The sequence below is a fragment of the Oncorhynchus mykiss genome, chromosome 14, assembly GCF_013265735.2.
Source record: "Oncorhynchus mykiss isolate Arlee chromosome 14, USDA_OmykA_1.1, whole genome shotgun sequence".
In the NCBI taxonomy this organism is placed as follows: domain Eukaryota; kingdom Metazoa; phylum Chordata; class Actinopteri; order Salmoniformes; family Salmonidae; genus Oncorhynchus; species Oncorhynchus mykiss.
Genome location: NC_048578.1, coordinates 10,618,458 through 10,633,931, shown reverse-complemented (window position 1 = coordinate 10,633,931; position 15,474 = coordinate 10,618,458). Strand labels below are relative to the sequence as shown.

Genomic DNA, 15,474 nt, shown 5'->3' with positions numbered 1-15,474 from the left:
GTTAGTATCATAATAAATGCTAACATTTGCTCTCTTGTGAAAGAGCATGTGAATGAAGAATGTGAATACAGAAACTAACAGTCATAAAAAGTCTTACCCCTTCAAGAGTGACAATCTGGTCAGGAGAAGTTGTTCTACAGGGAATCACTAGGGTGGCCTCATGTCTGTATGTAAACAAGGTGTATGGAATGGGGAAATGGTGCTCCACAAACGGATGCTGGTGATCTGTAGAAGAAATGAAAGGGAATATCAATATTTACTCTATGAATTTAATTAATTTAATTAGCTGTATTTTATTAAAAGTAGGGGTGAGCCTCCCGAGTGGCGCAGCTGTCTAAGGCACTGCAGTGCTTGAGGCATCACGATATACCCGGATTCAATCCCAGGCTGTCTCACAGCTGGACGTGACTGGGAGACCCATGAGGCCGCACAATTGGTCCGGGTTAGTGGAGTGTTTGGCCGTCCGGGATTTCCTTGTCCCATCGAGCTCTAGCGACTCCTTGTGGCGGGCCGGGTGCCAGCAAGCTGACCACGGTCGCCAGATGGACAGTGTTTCCTCCCACACATTGGTGTGGCTGGCTTCCGGGTTAAGCAAGCAATGTGTTAAGAAGCAGTGTGGCTTGGCAGGGTCGTGTTTCGGAGGACAGATGGCTCTCAACTTTCGCCTCTCGCGAGTCCATCAGGGGGTTGCAGCGATGGGACAAGACTGCAACAACCAATTGGATATCACAAAAAAGGGGTGAAAGTACCAACAACAACAACAACAAAAGTAAGGTGGAAAATGATTCTTTAAAATCTGTTTTTTAAGTTCAGTAGAGTCAGGGTAATGTCAGGCCATCTATCTCACACAGAGATCAAACAGAATCTCCCGACTAGTGAGATCAGCTCATTCTCCAAACCCCCTACCGCTCCTCCTGCTAGGTGCAGCTTTGGATAAAGAAACAGGGTGGAGATAGCTATGATAGCTCTATCACAGCTCCAGTTTTTTTCACCAGGGCAGGCATCCAATGCCTCTCTGACTGTTCTTTCATAGACCTGCTGTGTGAACTTTGCTGTTACACAAATACTTGAGTGATTTGTGCGAGGCTGAGCTGTTTTGGCGTGATAAAATGGACTAGTATTTGTAAAACAAATATGGAAAATGATCTAATAAACAGTTGAAAGTCTTTGAAAGAGGCCTGGTTAGACTAAACACGGGGCTACCAGGCTGTCAGATCGCCAGAGGAGGCAGAGAGAGCAGCCAGGGAATTAGGCTAGGACCTCAACCTATGGAGTCTAGTACTTTTTGCATCGCAATTTTAAGTTCGCTCGAAATATCAGCATCTGTTCTGAAGGCCAGATATTAAGAAACATTTGTGCACACACATCACAGGAGCTGGACAAAAATATGTCCTGGACAAAAATATATGTCCAGACAGAGATAGAAAGGAACTCACTGTTTGTTTCATCCAGAAAAGGTTATTCGTCAGGCTTGTCATTCTTATCTTTCTGCCCAGATGTTCCATGAGACCGATCCCCACCACAGTCCCTCAGACTAAGACCTTGACATTTATGAAGGGACACTGATGGCAATCTCAACTATGGTAATGTTTTAAGGTATTTAGTGTTGCCTTGCAATGCTCTCACTAAGGAGCTATTTGCAAGTGTTTGTACGTGCAGTTTGTCTGTTTCGTAGAGGACATTCTCCACATTTTGAGGGAGGACTAAGCCTGTAACATGGGAGAGACCATAGCTGGTGTCGTGCGAGGCTCCAGGAGAGACTGACTGGAAAAACAGAAGCCGGAAATAATAGCCAATGACAAGGGCTTCCAATGCGATACACTCTCCTTCCCTGTCCCAGAAGGAGTCAGGAAGCGGGGGGAAGCCTTTCTCTCTGTTAGAGGCACAACTCAGTTCCTTCTGTATGGCTTGGACTAGACTCCTTAAAATAAAAAAAATCCCCTCTCAACATACAGTCATATATCTGTAATTACAAACCATCCTCTTTACAACATGTGAAGAGATTTGGCTGTTGTTGTCCGCTAAATGAGGCATGGAATGGATGGAGCCTCTCCTTTATTTATATATATATATATATATATATATATATATATATATATATATATATATATATATATATTTTTTTTTTTTTATCTTATTCTGTCTTTTTTTCTGAAAGACTGGCTGGCTTCCAGCTCCTGTATCCTGCAGGAAGATGTCAGGCTGCTCAGTGACCATGGTTCTAGCCTGGCCCTTAAGAGCCTCTGTTGTTCTAATAGCTGTCTCAGTTTAAACCGTACTGCACTGTAGGCGTTGGCCCATTTAAAATCACCCCCTGCTTTTTTAGAGGGAGTTTGTTGAACTTATGTTGTTCTGAAACAAACCAACTGTAATGAAAAATATGGAAAAAAAACCATACAGATCAGGAGTGAAAAAAGTCCTTATCGGCGTTAAAATGAACAGAATCTAACAAACTATTTCAATCACAAAGGGAGATCCTTTTCATATCAACTTTCACACGCTGGGAGCTATTGGCTAATTATGTACTTTACGCTAGAGCTCTGCTACCCGACCTGAGCCCGATGGGCCCCGACATTATACAACGGGTTAGGGCTGGGAAGGGCCTGTTTTTCCATCAATTACTAAGGTACGGGTAGGGCTCGGGTATCACTAAACTGATCATTAACATTTTGAAGCTGAGCCAATTGCTCGTGTTTTGCTTCAAAGTACATATCATGGTGTCAGAAGTGCTTGAACCTCGTCAAATATAACACCAGAACATTGACCGAGTCCACAGGAGAGAATATTTTAACAGAAAAAGTTATGTTCCTTGAGTTTTATCGGAGTTTAGAGGGAGAAAAAGTAGCTAGTTTACAGCTAACTGCTCTCTGTCTTGTCATTGAGCATAACAGCAAGCAGAGGCATTGCTATGGATACTCACACAAGCAGAGCCATGCACAGAGCGCATGCAGAGCGAGCAGCGCAGAGAGGGGGAGAACAGACAGAGACGGCTAACGGATTCTAACAAAGGAAGTTATTTCTTATTTCGCGTTCAGGTAAGTCCAGCCCTAAAATTTGGCATAAGCAATCGGGCCTGGGTAGGTCCTGAACGTCGCAGGCATGGGTAGGGCTTGGGCTTAAAATTCATGCCCGAGCAGGGCACTACTTCATTCAAGAATGTCATTAAAGAACTCAACAATGATGATTTACTCTGTCAGCATACACTTTATACTGTATGTAAAACCTGCTGCATATACAGCATTGTATGAAAGGGGCTATACCATTGGGAAATGTCTGAACAGTTTAAAGTGGGACTCACCTTTGACGTAGATGTAGGTGGAGCTGAAGTCGGCGGAGGGCTGGGTGTACCTGCAGCTGTAGAGGCCCGTGTCGTTGGGGCTCAGGTGGCTCACCAGCAACTTACTGCAGTGGGCGTGCAGCTGGGGCTCACACTCCTCCACGCGCAACCCCTCCGAGGTGACGTCCCGCCAGGGCAGCCTCCAGTGGAGTTGGGCGGCACCTCTGATAAAGACACAGCAGAAGTAAGCCCTAAGAACTGATAGAGGATCAGATATTATTTCGTGTCCCTAATGGTTCAAATGTGGATTGAGGGTAGGGAAATCGGATTCTAGATCTGTGGTTAAGGGCAACATCTAAGTCAAGCGACAAAGTACTGAGGGTCTGAGAGGGTCAGTCAGACCACCTGCATCATCCCTTTCTTATTACCCTTCTACCCCCACTAGGGTTCTGGGTCGTCACCCTCAGGTCAGCAGCATCACCAAGTCAAATACCTTCCTTGTCTCACCTGATTTATGCACACAAACATACTCTCAAATGTTACAGGCACAAGCTCTTAAAGCTGGAATCCTTAATTGAAACAATAACAATGCCGTCACTCAGCCTGGAGAAAATGTAACCTCTTTTAAATTCATAGACAGAGCTAGGGATGCAAGGACTGACCATCCACAATATCAAAATGGTAGTTTTAGAAGATACAGTGTTTGTTTACATGTACATTGTTTAAAACAAGATTATATGTTGGGTTCTGATGGGGTACAACAGGTTAACTAAACTCGTGAGGCATGTATAAGTTATATTCTTCAAGAATCAATGGCTATATATAATTAATTAAGTCCAAAAATGGATGTAGCAACTAAGGATTCTAGTTTTGAGAATCCATCAGAACTTTTATTTAAACTTATTCAAATCCGTGTAAAACTTTGGCTTTGACCTGATTTGACTGATTATTTGCCTTTTCTGTTTTTTGATAGTGGATATTCTCAGGAAAAGAAATAGATGAATGGTTTGCAATAATTATTCTGTGGGAATTTTTCCAGTGTCACACCATTTTGTTCCGGTTGCCAGTTGATTAGGTCCAGCCCCTCCCCCCAGGACCTCTCAGATTATGTTTATTGGAAAGTGTTTAAAGGCCCTTCCAATAATCTGGAGTCATCTTGATAACTTGGATTTGCACATGAGGACATGGCTGGGGTCTCTTGGATGATGTGTTCAAATAACACATATTCCAAACAATGCCATTTTTAAGGTCCCATTAAAAACGATCCCAGAGGATCTTGAACAATTTCTCGCTGCATACCACTGCCTCTACCTACAGCGCCTTGGGTCAAGCAACTTCAAACTCTCATCAAGAGGCTAGAAACCATAGTTTCAGTCGGGGACTTTTTAGCACATGGCCTTGGAGGGAAGTGTTGCATTAGGAAAACAGGGGTTAGCTTTCCTGAAGTGTCTAGAAAATTATGCAAGGCTCTCTAAACGCTTAACAAATGTGTGCACTTCAGACAGACAGGGGTCCCATCGGCCCCCCGGAGGAATTTGGAACAGATTGATAAATGGGGACCACACTGTTCCTGGCTGGGAGTGTAACTGCCTAGCTGCCTCTGTGGTCTGACGGTCTTGATGCTCCAGCAGTCCCTTTTACATTCCCTCTCCTTACTTTATCCTGACCTAGCTGTCTAATGGCAGTCCAGAGAACAGCCAACCACTGGAGCAGGACCAGGAGCTAATAAATGACAGGGGAGGGGTGTTGGCATGAACCGTTTGGATTTTTGATGTAAGGCTTGCCAGGGAGTTCAGATTATCTCCCGTACCTCTATCATCAAAATGAACGGCCTATTTTATAAGGCATTTACACTTTTTTTGTTCTGTCCATATGACCTAACCGAGAAAACCCCAGAGTTGTAAAAAACAAGTATTTCCTTGTCTGGTTGTGTGGGCAGGAACAACTCCTAACTCTTGTGATGGGGCCCTATAGAGTACAGATGTAGAATATTAATTTCATCACCCTGTTGCATGAGAACTTTCCTGCAATGCAGGACATTTAAAATGTGTAATGTATTTGTCATTTCCACTTTGAAATTTCAGACTTGATTTTGCCTTAAGAAAAATGTATCAACCCCTACAAAAATGTCCAGTAATTATAATCCACATAATAATTCACATTTCCTGTTGCTGCGGGATTATTTTACTGCTGTAGCAAACTGGTTCAAATTAAGATCCTACATCTGTAAGTTAAAACATATTTTCTGTTGGGGAACTTGTTGGTTCAGTATGTGTGTGTGTTTGTTTATGTGTGTGTGTGAATATGTGTCATACCTGCAGGTGAGGATGAGTGACTTCCCAGTGTGGCGAAGGTGTGTGTCCCCAGAGGGAAGCAGAAGAGGGGCCGGTAGGCTGACCTGACCTGTAAAACACACACACACACACACACACACACACACACACACACACACACACACACACACACACACACACACACACACACACACACACACACACACACACACATTCAGACATTGGCTAACACACTCAGTGGATACATTAATACACACTGCGCATTTCAAAGTGTCACTTCATAGTTGTCTTACAGTAAACAACAAATTACACCATGCCTCTATTTACGGTCAACCTAATTACACCATGCCTCTATTTACGGTCAACCTAATTACAGCATGCCTCTATTTACGGTCAACCTAATTACACCATGCCTCTATTTACGGTCAACCTAATTACACCATGCCTCTATTTACGGTCAACCTAATTACAGCATGCCTCTATTTACGGTCAACCTAATTACACCATGCCTCTATTTACGGTCAACCTAATTACACCATGCCTCTATTTACGGTCAACCTAATTACACCATGCCTCTATTTACAGTCAACCTAATTACACCATGCCTCTATTTACGGTCAACCTAATTACACCATGCCTCTATTTACGGTCAACCTAATTACACCATGCCTCTATTTACGGTCAACCTAATTACACCATGCCTCTATTTACGGTCAACCTAATTACACCATGCCTCTATTTACGGTCAACCTAATTACACCATGCCTCTATTTACGGTCAACCTAATTACACCATGCCTCTATTTACAGTCAACCTAATTACACCATGCCTCTATTTACAGTCAACCTAATTACAACATGCCTCTTTTTACAGTCAACCTAATTACACCATGCCTCTATTTACGGTCAACCTAATTACACCATGCCTCTATTTACAGTCAACCTATTACACCATGCCTCTATTTACAGTCACCCTAATTACACCATGCCTCTATTTACAGTCAACCTAATTACACCATGCCTCTATTTACAGTCAACCTAATTACAGCATGCCTCTATTTACAGTCAACCTAATTACACCATGCCTCTATTTACAGTCAACCTAATTACACCATGCCTCTATTTACAGTCAACCTAATTACACCATGCCTCTATTTACGGTCAACCTAATTACACCATGCCTCTATTTACGGTCAACCTAATTACACCATGCCTCTATTTACAGTCAACCTATTACACCATGCCTCTATTTACAGTCACCCTAATTACACCATGCCTCTATTTACAGTCAACCTAAATACACCATGCCTCTATTTACAGTCAAACTAATTACAGCATGCCTCTATTTACAGTCAACCTAATTACACCATGCCTCTATTTACAGTCAACCTAATTACACCATGCCTCTATTTACAGTCAACCTAATTACACCATGCCTCTATTTACAGTCAACCTAATTACACCATGCCTCTATTTACAGTCAACCTAATTACACCATGCCTCTATTTACAGTCAACCTAATTACACCATGCCTCTATTTACAGTCAACCTAATTACACCATGTCTCTATTTACAGTCAACCTAATTACACCATGCCTCTATTTACAGTCAACCTAATTACACCATTCCTCTATTTACAGTCAACCTAATTACACCGTTCCTCTATTTACAGTCAACCTAATTACACCATGCCTCTATTTACGGTCAACCTAATTACACCATGCCTCTATTTACAGTCAACCTAATTACACCATGCCTCTATTTACAGTCAACCTAATTACACCATGCCTCTATTAACAGTCAAGCAAATTACACCATTCCTCTATTAACAGTCAAGCAAATTACACCATTCCTCTATTTACAGCCAAGAATCCTACAGTCTGACTTACTAGTGGTGTGACAAATTCCTTGGGAGTTTTTCCCCTGAGTCAGTACAGTCCATGTTCTGGTCTACTCTGCTGCTGGTTCTTATGCAAGTGGTGCTCTGCTGTGCAGGGGTCAGAGTTTGGGATGGGAGGGGTGGGGGTTGTTTCCGGTGCAGTCCGTGTAGAGTAGGGCTCTGGATGGATACTGGTCTGGTCTGGTAGTGATGAGCTATGTGAGTGTGTTAGAGTGGGGTGGGTGGGAGGCATATGAGAGGGGGGGGGGGGGGGGGGGGGGGGGGCATGGGGAGCTGCTGTGCACCTCAGCCAGCCAGACGGGTCAGTCACAACTGGGGAGAACCGGGCAGACCCAGATGAGCCCTGCAACATGTCAACAAGCACTTCCTCCAGATCAATAAGTCTATCTAGCTTGGTGGGGACTCTCTCTCTCTTCCTCTCTTTCTCATAACACTTATTTGGGCAGATGTACTTTTTTTATTGACCTCTGATCTTGTTGATGCTCTGTATGCTATTATTACATTTGTAGGGAAGAGCGACAAAAAGGAGAGGTTGAAACGGTGGATTAAAAATCCCAGTTGGGGGGTGGGCCTGGCTGAAGCTGTTGATAGGTGCTGCTCGTGGTACTCAGCATAGGAAGCACTGTCATTCTCTCTGCAGTGATTTCCTTCTTTAGACTCTCTACTCCCCAAGCAGCTTGTGTACTGACAGCCTGGGGTTTAGTCCGGTCGCCAGGCAAACACGTTCATTACATTTTCTCTTTCAGAGCGGATATCTGCAGCGAAGCTTTTACTTGAGTCACACAGTATCCAGACAGTCAATGGAATTACACAACAAGGCTAATTCCCTGTGTGGACTCCAGAAACCCACACACACACACACACAAATGCACGTGAACACAACACACACACACACACACACAATCAAAAGTACACAGAGTTCGGATTTGTTTCACTGTGAGGGTCTGAACAGCTGTTGTTCAAGAATGAACTGCCCATGCCAATGTTGGCACTCAATATCAACTTCCCCCCCAAAATGTTATAACATCATTGTTTCGTATGAGTCCAAGGTTATTTGGAGGGGAAGGGATGTGGTCAAAGGTTTTTAAAGGGATCAAAACATTCCTCTCAGTATGACAGAGAACTAGAGTAGAGGGTCTAAGTATACTACATCACTCTCTTTAATACTTCTACTTATGCTAAACCTAAATCAGAGATCACAATCTTCAGACAAACACGCTACGACTCTGTCGTTACGACTTTTTTCTTATTGCCCATGTGTGTATTAACACATGGATGGATCGATGTGTACATAAACAAAGGCCTGAAGAATGTGACGGTGCATATTTCAAACCAGCTGAGAGAAAAGGACGTACTCACACCGAGATTCCTAGAAAACGGTCCTGCCTAAAGCTAATGTTTCCTAAAGCTCATATGTTGTCCATTAATGCTTTAAATAATTTATATATATATTCCTAAAAAAGTCTTATTTACCAGGGCTGGGAATTGCCAGGGACTTCACAATACGATATTATCATGATACTTAGGTGGGGATCTTCGATACTTAGGTATTGAGATCCTATACTGCGATCTTATTGCGATTTGATGTTTCAAAAAAATGTCTCACTATATGTCTGCTGGAGAGAGACGAGAGATCACGAGACAATTTGTTTTGATCAGTCAGGAGAAACAAAAGAGCTGAAAACATGTCGGCGCAATATTTAAAAGGAAGATGGAGAACAAGCTACAGGATGAAAAATACCAGATTTTTGGTGCAGGTACAGCCGACTAGTGCTAGCTAACGCTACCTACAGTAGCACAAATTGGAGTCAACTATCTATATAATATCGTCCAAAAATAATATTGCCATATGTACTGTATGGATTTATTTCCCCGATCACTATTTTATTTACTGTCTACAAATGACCTCTAGTACAGTACTGCTGATGCTATGTTACAGTATTATCGTTTGGTTGTAATTGAACTTGACTCTCATTCAAAAACTCTACCACTCCACCACTTTGATCCACTTGCTTTTACATACTGTATGCACAAAGTGTCTCTCTCTCTCTCTCTCACACACACACACACACACACACACACACACACACACACACACACACACACACACACACACACACACACACACACACACACACACACACACACACACACACACACACACACACACTACATACTACAACCTGACCTCACCAGAGGGAAACTCTTCTCCTAAAACAGGCAGTTCCCTCTGCTCTGCAACAAACTACAGATGGATGGTTCCCACTTAAAAAGACCCCTCATCAAGCCACCCGCCGTGTCCCCCCGCCCCCACCGAACAGCTGTGTGCCGCATTCCTCCAACGGAACGCCTGAAGAATCCAGAAATTGTGCTTGTTGTGGTGGTTCAGTTCAGAGGGTCTAAGACCTGGTTCTCATTAGGAGCCATAAAAGAAGAGGACAGGCATGGAACCAACAAAAAACAGAGAGAGAGCAACCACTATCCGATGCCTCTCTGGGTTGCCATATTTAGCTCAGTGCATGTTGGCGTTGGGCTCTTATGACAGTTTTCAAACAGCAGTTGACATTGGTAGTGTTACTCTGGGACCTCCATTCATAAGTTCCTAGCCTCCCTCTGTGCAGAGCTGGGGAAACAACAAAGAACAGGACATTGTGTTTGAAAACACGTGTGGTCGTTACACTTCCAGGAAGGACTTTTGCTTTTGCTTCTAAAAGGTTGGGATTCCAAGCTCTATTTGGACGTGTTTGGGGTCAAGCTAAACGGAAAGCAAAAATTTAGTCAGAGAACAAGGGGCCTCCAAACAATGACAAATTGACTGTTTTTAAACTAATCCAAATCCTATCTTTGTGTCTAGTCCCCATGGAAATCAGTGTGCTCTTTAAAACACCCAAAACCATTTCAGCTGTTTTCTGCCAGACACTTGTGTAATCGAAATACTATCTCATGAGCTGTTCATTGACTACAACTCAGCGTTCAACACCATTGTGCCTTTCAATCTCATAATTAAGATAAGAACCCTGGGCAGTGGTGGAAAAAGTACTCAATTGTCATTCTTGAGTAGCAGTAAAGATACATTAATAGAAAATGACTCAAGTAAATACAGTGGGGAGAACAAGTATTTGATACACTGCCGATTTTGCAGGTATTCCTACTTACAAAGCATGTAGAGGTCTGTAATTTGTATCAATAGGTACACTTCAACTGTGAGAGATGGAATCTAAAACAAAAATCCAGAAAATCACATTGTATGATTTTCAAGTAATTAATTTGCATTTTATTGCATGACATAAGTATTTGATCACCTACCAACCAGTGAGAATTCCGTCTCTCACAGACCTGTTAGTTTTTCTTTAAGAAGCCTTCCTGTTCTCCACTCATTACCTGTATTGATGGTGATGGTAGGCCTGATCACCGATGACGATGAGACAGCCTACAGGGAGGAGGTCAGAGACCTGGCAGTGTGGTGCCAGGACAACAACCTCTCCCTCAACGTCAGCAAGACAAAGGAGCTGATTGTGGACTACAGGAAATGGAGGGCCAAACACGCCCCCATTCACATCGACAGAGCTGTAGTGGAGCGGGTTGAGGGCTTCAAGTTCTTCGGTGTCCACATCACTAAAGATCTATCATGGTCCAAACACATCAACACAGTCACGAAGAGGGCACAACAACACCTCTTCCACATCAGGAGGCTAAAAAGATTTGACATGGGCTCTCAGATCCTCAAAAGGTTCTATAGCTGCACCATTGAGAGCATCTTGATTGGCTGCGTCACCGCTTGGTATGGCAACTGGCACTCCATGCGATCCAGGACCTCTATACCAGTCACCCAAGTCATAGACTGTTCTCTCTGCTACGGCACTGCAAGCGATACCGATGCACCAAGTCTGGAACCAACAGGATGCTGAACAGCTTCTACCCCCAAGCCATAGGACTGCTAAATAGTTAGTTAAATAGTTAACCAACAGCTACCTGGAATATTGCATCGACCCTTATTGCACTAATCTCTTTTGACTCTTCACTTACACTGCTGTTACTGTTTATTATCTATCCCGTTGCCTAGCCACTTCATCTCTACCAATATTTACATATCTTCCTCAATTACCTTGTACCCTACCCGTGCTAATCGACTCGGTACTGGTACCCTGGGTTTATAGCCAAGTTATCATTTCTCATTGTGTATTCATTCCTGGTGTCATTACATTTATATTTATTCCTGGTGTTATTACTTTTCTATTTATTCCTGGTGTTATTACATTTCTATTTATTCCTGGTGTTATTACATTTCTATTTATTCCTGGTGTTATTACATTTCTATTTATTCCTGGTGTTATTACATTTCTATGTATTCCTGGTGTTATTACATTTCTATGTATTCCTGGTGTTATTACATTTCTATGTATTCCTGGTGTTATTACTTTTCTATTTATACCTGGTGTTATTACATTTCTATTTATTCCTGGTGTTATTACATTTCTATGTATTCCTGGTGTTATTACATTTCTATGTATTCCTGGTGTTATTACTTTTCTATGTATTCCTGGTGTTATTACATTTCTATATATTCCTGGTGTTATTACTTTTCTATGTATTCCTGGTGTTATTACTTTTCTATTTATTCCTGGTGTTATTACATTTCTATTTATTCCTGGTGTTATTACATTTCTATGTATTCCTGGTGTTATTATATTTCTATTTATTCCTGGTGTTATTATTTTATTTATTCCTTGTGTTATTGTTGTCTATTATTTACATTTTTCTCTCTGCATTGTTGGGAAGGACCCGTCAGTAAGCATTTCACTGTTAGTCTACACCTGCTATTTACCAAGCATGTGACAAATACACTTTGATTTGATGTTAAATCCTTTAGGTAAGAAACTGCTGCTGAACCCAATATGATGCCGCTTAAGGGTTTGAACTGGGGATTTCCTCCCAAACACAGTCATCTCATACCATAATAATGGGCTTTTATTACGCACTAATACACACGAGCTGTTGGCAACTAGCCTGGACTGCCTGGCTACTGCCCCATTCAGACTCTCACTCTCTCTCGTTCTCTCTCTCTTCCTCTTTAAAGTGCTGGGAATAACGTATGGAATTCCCTCATGTCTCTGTGTGCTTCCCGTGCTTCCCGTCCTACCATCTACCAGTAAGGCAGTCTCTGGAGTGAGAGTGAGAGGATATATTTTGGGGTTTTCAAGGCAAAAACAACAATGCGGAATAATGACTCCCTCGTTTAACCTTGCCACTCCATCTCTTTGTAAGTCCAACATGGGGAACAAAGGGCAGAGAGAGGATGGTGGGGGGGACACACTCCTTTATGAAAGCGAAAGGTCAGAGGCTTGTGAGTCATATTCGCTGCAGTGTGTCCATGGATACAGCAGAGTAGCATAACAGTAGCCAGCTATAGTCAATCAGTTTCCACCGACATGATCACTGGCTTCCTGTACCGCACTGGGCCACCATTTTTACCTCAATAGCACATTATAACATTTCCACACATTTGTCACAATATATTTAGTTTAAGCAACTGGCTTTAACACTACTGCGAATTTCCCAAACAAGGAACTTAAAATATTCCATTATTAATTTCAAGGCTTCACTGGCTCACAGTTGGTGGGCTATAATGGATTGTGGGGTTACATTGGGGTTAACCTGTCTTGCACTGTTATATTCATTGCCTCATGGCGTGACGATACAGCCATCCCACTGTGATGTTGTTCTGAGCCAGTGGTATTTTGTGAGTTGTCTTTAGGTTGAGTGTGTCAGAACAAACACACAGAAAGACAAACTCACAAGATTTGCTATGCTCTGGTGGCAGATTTACAACAAAGAGCTGAAAACATTGACAAGAGTTGGGACCCCCAGCCAAAATAAGAAGTTGCTACTACTACTGCTCTTTCTGTGCAGTTAAGAGTTTCTCCTTGTGTGTTGAGAATACACTCTCACACTGGGTCCTTCAGAAATCACTGCACATTGCCAACAATACGGGTCTTTCAGAAATCACTGCACTTTGTCAACAATATGGGTCCTTCAGAAATCACTGCACTTTGTCAACAATACGGGTCTTTCAGAAATCACTGCACTTTGTCAACAATATGGGTCCTTCAGAAATCACTGCACTTTGACAAAAATATGGGTCCTTCAGAAATCACTGCACTTTGTCAACAATACGGGTCCTTCAGAAACCACTGCACTTTGACAAAAATATGGGTCCTTCAGAAATCACTGCACTTTGTCAACAATACGGGTCCTTCAGAAACCACTGCACTTTGTCAACAATATGGGTCCTTCAGAAACCACTGCACTTTGTCAACAATATGGGTCCTTCAGAAATCACTGCACTTTGACAAAAATATGGGTCCTTCAGAAATCACTGCACTTTGTCAACAATACGGGTCCTTCAGAAACCACTGCACTTTGTCAACAATATGGGTCCTTCAGAAATCACTGCACTTTGTCAACAGTATGGTTAAGACAACAGTAAAAGAGAGTTATTTTTTTATTAGCCCGTAGACTACCTCTTGGAGACAGAATGTCCCTGCATCTCCTTTAAAAAGGCAGAATAAAGGACAATGGGTGGCCAGTCAGCTTTTCCTGGTAATACAGAATAAAATGTGGCTAACTATAGGAATATCCTGTATAACGAGATTCCTACGAGCTCTTCCAATGTGTAAGCCAGGAGGATTCTTGTTCCATAACATGTGAGATTACAACTGGCTGGTGGACAGAAGAAATTTAAATCACATGAAGGGGTTAATATAAAATATATTGCCGGCTCAGCAAGAAAGATATATGTCTTATAGAGGGGGATGCTGCTATCATCACTGTTAATAACAGCGATAACAACTGATCCCTGAATGTAAAATGTCCAGATTCAACTGAAGTGCTTCTGCTGTGCAGTTAGAAGTCTCCCAATCCAAGAATCCATCATGTACAAGAGAGGTACGAGAGCTAAGGAAACCTGCCAACACCAACAGCTGAGTTAATATTTCACCTTGGAATAACACCACATTGGTGGATATGTTGGCAGCAGTCTAGCCCGTCAGAGAGAAACAGAGATGCTTGGTGTGTGTGTGTGTGGATGTGTGTGTATGTGTATGTGTATGTGTGTGTGTGTGTGTGTGTGTGTGTGTGTGTGTGTGTGTGTGTGTGTGTGTGTGTGTAGGCTGCATGACACGGACATACCGTTGGTGAGGGATGAGCTCCCTTTGAACTTAGATGACCTCTCCCTATCACTCCCATTGGCCATCTCAAGTGCCCACAGAGGGGAGAAAAAATATTTAAAAAATCTACTTAACTGGAACATCATACTCCTTAACCCAGAGAAACAGCTTCAAAAGGCACACGGGACCATTGAGTTTCCATTTGACACTATGGGCTGACTTTTGGGACAGGTTGTTTGAATTGGAAACAAAGTTAAGGGAGATGTGAGGCCAATGAAGTGCACGGTTGGATAATGTTACATTTGATCGTCTCAGTTATTCCCTTTAACTAAGCGGCTGAACTGGATCGGCAAAGACTTTGATTTTGTTTAGGATTTGTGGTTTTGTGGCTGAAAAGGAAGAAACTTAGATCCCATTTTGGTTTGAAGAGTTTTCTCACCACTTCCCCTTCCCTCATCTAATTTTGTGTGATTCAGTCAATGACTTATGGTCAGCGGAACCCTACTGTCCTCTAGGTCTCCATTAACTGTGGCGTGGGTGTCAAAACCATGCCATAAACTCCCTGACTCATCTGAATCTGTTGTAGTTTCCCAACCACAACCCTGCTCTGGGTCTGACCTTCCAGCAGATGGGCAGTGTCAAGCATCATTTCTGAAGGTGATTGAGATAGTTCCCATCTGAACGTTCTGTTCCCGTCAATGTGATGATAGTCAACAATCCCAAGAGAGATGATATTATCCCACGAGAAATAGCCACGGTAATAGACAAAATAGACCAACTTTACTGCGTAGTGCACACACCCTATCACTGTACTGGTGGAGGGAGAACTTGTATTATC

The 15,474-nt window shown here is 42.5% G+C and overlaps 1 protein-coding gene across 1 annotated transcript in view; it reads right to left on the bottom strand.

Moving 5' to 3' along the window:
- The window catches only part of LOC110487730 (vascular endothelial growth factor receptor kdr-like), a 73,650-nt gene that overhangs the window by 55,310 nt on the left and 2,866 nt on the right, over positions 1-15,474 (bottom strand). Inside the window, exons 2-4 of the mRNA XM_036942928.1 lie at positions 5,593-5,680; positions 3,299-3,501; positions 98-225 (exon numbers count right to left, since the gene is read on the bottom strand). Of these exons, the coding sequence (XP_036798823.1) occupies positions 98-225; positions 3,299-3,501; positions 5,593-5,680 (419 nt within the window). The remainder of the gene's footprint in view (positions 1-97; positions 226-3,298; positions 3,502-5,592; positions 5,681-15,474) is intronic.